Source organism: Sceloporus occidentalis, unplaced genomic scaffold (assembly GCF_023333645.1).
Source record: "Sceloporus occidentalis isolate IW3139 unplaced genomic scaffold, rSceOcc1.0.p SCAF_9, whole genome shotgun sequence".
Lineage (NCBI taxonomy): Eukaryota > Metazoa > Chordata > Lepidosauria > Squamata > Phrynosomatidae > Sceloporus > Sceloporus occidentalis.
The window spans coordinates 30,577,204-30,583,203 of NW_028316989.1; the positions used below are offsets into that span (position 1 = coordinate 30,577,204).

Consider the following 6,000-nt stretch of genomic DNA (forward strand, 5'->3'; position numbering starts at 1 on the left):
TGACCTGATCTGTCCTAAATGGCAGCTAAAAGTTTTGAGATAAGATGAAATCTCACATCATCTTTCACTCCCATCCATCCATCAATCCGTCCACCCACCCACCTTCACCGTCTTTATGGATATCAGCACACAGCATAATCAATAAGTCATACAAAATAAAAGCAAACCATCAATCACACAAAAAATAAGCTATATAATCAAACAGCAAACAGCTCTGTTGTAACAGGAAGGGTAAAATAAACCAAGTTACAAAATAACTTAGTTTATATGCACCTAATGTGGCATCATTGTGAATATGTCATTCATTGCTTGAGAGGTTCAGATGTAGACTTGCAATAAACTAATAAACCAACTCCAAACACATCTCCAACACTCTCCGCACCCCCCACAAACCCAAAATTGACTTAAAGGAGTTGTCGCCATGATTAAAGCAGACATATTTCATCTGTGCATTTGGAGAAAAAAATGACAAAAGTATCACCCAAAGTATAACAGGAGCATGGGGGATGTTAAAACAAGAGCTTCATTGGCGGTTGGAAAAGCTCCCTTTTTGACTACAACTCCCAGTTATCTCCCTGACAGCATGACCAATGGTGTAGTTCAAAGCTTAAATCCAATTGTTAGTCCCAACTATAGTGGACCCATTGAATCAATGGGACTTATGTAAGTGTTGGCTTGCAAAGTACTTATTGGTTCAGCATGTCTTAAGTTGCCTCTACACTGCAGAATTAATGCAGTTTGATCCCTTTTAAACTCCCATGGCTCAATGCTGTGGAATTCTGGGGTTTGTAGTTTTGTGCAGGGACGTAGCCAAGGGGAGGGGTTCTTGGGGTCCGGACCCCCCTTCCATTAGAAAAATGAATGGTGTGTGCTGCTGTGCTGCCGCACTCAAGCCCCATTATAATGGTGGCACTTAGTCTGGACCCCTCCTCCTAAAATCCTAGCTATGTCCCTGTTTTGTGAGATATTTCCCTTTCTTGAAGCTCTAGTGCCACAACATCCCAGAATTCCATAGAATGGACCCATGACAATTAAAGCAGTGTCAAACTGTATTAATTAGCACCAGTCTAGTTGGGACTAACAGGTCTATTTAGCCCACCCCCACCCCCCGGTAACTTTTCCAAGCTCTGAGTTAGCTTCAAGGAAAAGCGCCACCCACACCGTCAAACCACATGCCAGCCTGCGCATAAAGAGACTCAAGATGGGTGTGACTCCTTCTTGTCTGATTTATGACTACCCTGGCAGAGGAAGAGGGCTAAGGGTGAAATAGAAAAGACAGAGAAGAGTGAAATAGAAATGATGGGACTGCCAAATGCCAGCCATGCCAAGTTTCGCAAATGGCCCTGTGGGAAAACATGGGCACTGTGCGCTGGAAATTGGTTGGCATTTCCCCATTTTTCCAGCATTAAAACCAGGAGCTGCTTAGGGAGCTGGGGATGTTTAGCCTGGAGAAGAGAAGGTTAAGAGGTGGCATGATCACCTTGTTTAAATATTTGAAGGGATGTCATATTGAGGATGGAATAAGCTTGTTTTCTGCTGCTCCAGAGACTAGAGCATAGAGCAATGCATTCAAGCTATAGGAAAAGAGATTCCACAAAAACATTAATAGGAACTTCTTGATGGAAAGAGATCCAGGTTCAAGTCTTCACTCAGCACTGAAACTCAAAGGGTCACCCTGAGCCAGCCACTCTTTCTCAACTTAGACAACCCGACAGGGCTGTTGTGATGATAAACTGGGGACAGCCGTCACATACCATCATGAGCTCCTTTCAGGATGGCTGGTATATAAACAATAGTGCATTTACCCAGAAGAAAGTCCCACCGTGTTTCTCAGTGTGGCAGGACCGCAGTGTTTATTTCAAAGATGCCATTCCATCATTTCTCGTGTGGGTTTGCTGTGACAGAATAGCGCAGCCACTCTCCTGGAATTTATGATGTTATAACTTGATATGGGACACACCTCTGCTACCAAGCCAACTCACTTTGCCAAGGGTAAGACATGGACAGGAGAAACACTTTACCATCTATGGCAAGTTCTTCATAACAAGAATGTAGGATGCTTATTGTGGATACGGAGCTTCTTGCATTTTGCAACCAATGTGCCCACTCTGAGTAATTCAGGAAATAGACTGAATCATGCAAAATTATGCATATTGAATAGTTAATCTAGGAGCTTTCAACAAAGAATTGAGTGTTTAGTTGAAAACACAATGTGAGATTCACCTGTACATATTTTTGGGATACTCACTGCCCATTGAGAAGTACCAGGTACCAACTGTATAGTGACAAAGGAAGCCATTACACATTGGATTTTTGACTCTAGAACCTAGGGTCTAGGTCTATCAACCACTCCCTTTAATCACCATGTCTAGAGCAGTTTCCTAGAATTCTTGGCCATGGGGGACTCTGAAAGCTGTAGTCCAAAAAAGTCACTTTTCCAAGATTTACCATCATCTCTCATATTTTACAGCGCCTCCCAACCTTAAATATTCTGCAGTTTCTTGAATAACCCCAAATGGATTCAGATTTCTGTCTCTTCTTACTCCTCAGCACACTTCCTTCAACTTTACTTTTCTTAAGATGCATTTACACTGTAGAAATAATGCAGTTTGACACCACTTTAACAGCCATGGCTCCATCGTCCAGAATCCTGGGATTTGTGGTTTTGTGAGGCACCAACATTCTTTGGCAGAGAAGGCTAAAGACCTTGTAGAACTACAAAGCCCCGAACTCCATAAGACGGACCTACAGCATTTAAAGCGGTGTCAAATCGTATTATTTCTGTAATGTAGATGCACCCCCAGTCCAGGGACGTAGCTAGGATTTTAGGAAGTTGGGGGGGGGGGGTCCAGACTAAGTGCCACCATTATAATGGGGCTTGGATGCAGCGGCGCAGCAGCATGCACCATTCATTTTTCTAATGGAAGGGGGGGCGGACCCCAAGACCCCCCCCCCTTGGCTACGTCCCTGCCCAGTCCACGATTCAACATTTCCTCCTGCCTCTTTGCTTCTCTCTATCTCAGTGCCTTCGCCCCAGTCCTCCCAGTGGGAGATTATTTTAGCTAAACTGGCAACTTCCCTTTCCCTTAAACAACTTAGACGGCAAAATGCTTTGCTCCTCAACAAGCCAAACATTCCATGCCAAGGCACCCACTCAGTCCATCAGTATCAGAGACTTCATTGCCAGAAGTGCAGAATATACATATGTACAAAAAATATCTGTCTATCTATCTATCTATCTATCTATCTATCTATCTATCTATCTATCTATCTATCTATCTATCTACTGTTGGCCATGAGTTGTACAATGCAAGGTGAACAGGCCAATGTACTTAATGTATTCCAGTTGCAAAAAGGACACATTGCTGGAGAGTTACTCCTCTTGCTTTATCAGGGCAGGAAGAACAGATGGTCATTAAATGGGTAGAATCATGATAAAGTGTTACTCTGTGGAAATACTATCCAGATCCTTGTTTGATTTCTGAGAATGTTTTGGCCACCCTCTTGACTTTCCTCTACCAACCATGAGCTCTAGGAGCATCCTCCTTTAAGCCTGAACACTGGCATTCTTAGAAAGGATGTCCTAGATCCACACTGGAAAACTTAGGTTCCCTGCCTGGTGCCACAATAGCCAGTGTCAGAGTTTCTCGTGAGTACAAGACAGCCACATGTACTCAAACATCAGCTCACAGCTTAAGGAGATCCCTGAAGACCAAAACAACATCAACCAGCCGACTAACCCTACTCAGAAATTGCACTTTCTGCATTTAGGAATGCTTGTGGAGATTTTCAATGGCTTTTCCTCCACAAAAGGTATGCTCCAAGCTGAAACTTTATCAGGGAATGAGGGTCAGGAATTCTGCTCTCCAACTGTGCCCTCTGTAGGAAGATCTCAAGAAGATCTCAAACATTGCTTCACTGAACCAGTCCAGTATCTTGATTGGTAGGTTTTGGCTTAAGGATAGACTCTTCCACTCTCTCTTGTATTTTTAGGCATAAGTGTCTAAATACCCTGGAGGCACCCGATCCCATCTGATCTTGGAAGCTAAGCAGGACCAGTTCTGGTTAGTGCTTGGATGGGAGACCACCAATGAATACCCGGTACTGTATGCTGTGTGTCAAATATTCAACCACCTTTGAGTATTCCTTGCCTGAAAAAACCCTATGAAATGCATGGGATCACCATAAGTTGACAGGCAACTTGAAGGTACACACACACATCCCTAAGTAAACCTAGGTATGCTCAGCTATACCACACCTGAATGAGTACTATAAGTGAAGATGACTTCATAGCTTCACATTTAGTTAACCTGTCTGTACTGACAAAAAATATGTCTTTCCCCCCTAAATGTCTACTTTATACTCTAACATAGCTCATAAATTAGAAGATTGGATGATGTTACGGACATCTGCCTAGGCTGATAACTCTTGATTCACCTAAATGCCATACCTCCAAACATAGGAATGACATCTCTCTCTCTCACACACACACACATTCAGAGAGCCACATTTTAAGCATGTGTCATAAGATGTTCTGTTCTAATAATCTCCCACTGAATCTGGATCCGTAGGGATGTTCTAGAAGCTACATCTGAGCTCTTTCACAATGACCATCCCATCTGGTCTCCTTTCCTAACAATGGCTAACTCCAGAGTCCATGCGTCTCCTAGCTATGGTCTTTGGGACAACTGTCTTTCTCCAAATAGCACATCTGTATGTATCTTTTAGAAACAGTTGGTTCATACAACTTGCTGCATCTCTGTTACTCATATGCACTCATGCTTCTCCTTGGGAGAAGCTCCAGGTCCCCCCCTTTCCTTCCAGATGTGCATCAGCCACCGAAAAACAAGAATAAAATACAGGCACCAAGGCTTACCTCCAGACTCTGGGTTTGCGTGAAGCAATGGCGTTTCTAGAAGGAGCTGGGACAGAAGTAGAAGGACCGACACCATCAGCCTGGACCCCATGGTTTTGGTCAGAATGGGCCAGCAGTTCTACTGCACCATTCCTCGGGGCACCAGGAATTAGCGAGGAAAGGAGTCAGGAGTTAAACAGACAAGCAACTGTTTCCAGCTGAGTGTTCAGCTACTACTATATTTAATAAAGTTGCTGCTGAGGGAGGGACATTCTGAATTTCCTCACCAGTCACAAAATCGGGCTGGGTTAAAACAGAGAACCTCTCAGATTACAAGTCAGCTCCTTTCTTGGAGGGCTGGTGCCTCCCTCAGCCCACCCCATTCCCCCTTTGAACAGAACTTTGAATATCGCCTTGTTCTTTCCCGCCTCTGTCATAACTGTTTGGGCTCTGGCCAGGCCTTGAGCTACAAGTCTGTATGTTCTGTATGACTATGATTTGGAGAGGACCCTGTCAAGGGAGGAGGCTTGCCGCTAAGGAGAGACAGCATTTGGCTCACCGCTTGGAAAAAATTGTAGTTTGGAGACGACAGTTACCAGTATCTTCCTGCCAACTTGGTCACTGGGAACTGTAGTCTTCAAAAGTAACTTTTGCCAAGCTCTCATTTGGCTGAGCTGAAAGACTTGGAGCTGTATAACAGAGTGGCCGGGATATAACCTGGACATATTCAAGTTTCCCTTTTCAAGTTACAGGGGATGTTCCTGCCCAGATTTTTTTATCCCAAACTCAGTGAAACAGATATATATATAAATGGATAGACAGATATAATTTAATAGAGGTATATGGACAAATTACATGATCCCCTCTTGGAGTAGGCCGTTCTCAGGCTGTTGGATTAGCATTCAAGGAACTGAAGTGCTTCTCTGCATCTGCAAACAGGGAGGCAAATCTCAGGTCGTGGTGGAGTGGTGCCACAACCATGTGAAGTCAAAGGGTTGAATTGTGTCTCTGCATGTGTGCCTTTATGTCACCTGGACATAAAGTGATTCCATGGGTTTCATAGGGTTTCTTTCCTCTGAAACATAGCCAATGGCACCTGGGATTCCTTGGTGGTCTTCTGTCCATGTATGAACAAGAACTGACCC

At 43.9% G+C, this 6,000-nt stretch overlaps 1 protein-coding gene across 1 annotated transcript in view; it reads right to left on the reverse strand.

The window, feature by feature from the left end:
* The window catches only part of CSPG4 (chondroitin sulfate proteoglycan 4), a 93,474-nt gene extending 88,507 nt beyond the window's left edge, over positions 1 to 4,967 (reverse strand). The window contains exon 1 of the mRNA XM_089538278.1: positions 4,877 to 4,967. Within this exon, the coding sequence (XP_089394404.1) occupies positions 4,877 to 4,967 (91 nt within the window). The remainder of the gene's footprint in view (positions 1 to 4,876) is intronic.
* Between the last annotated feature and the right edge of the window lie 1,033 nt (positions 4,968 to 6,000).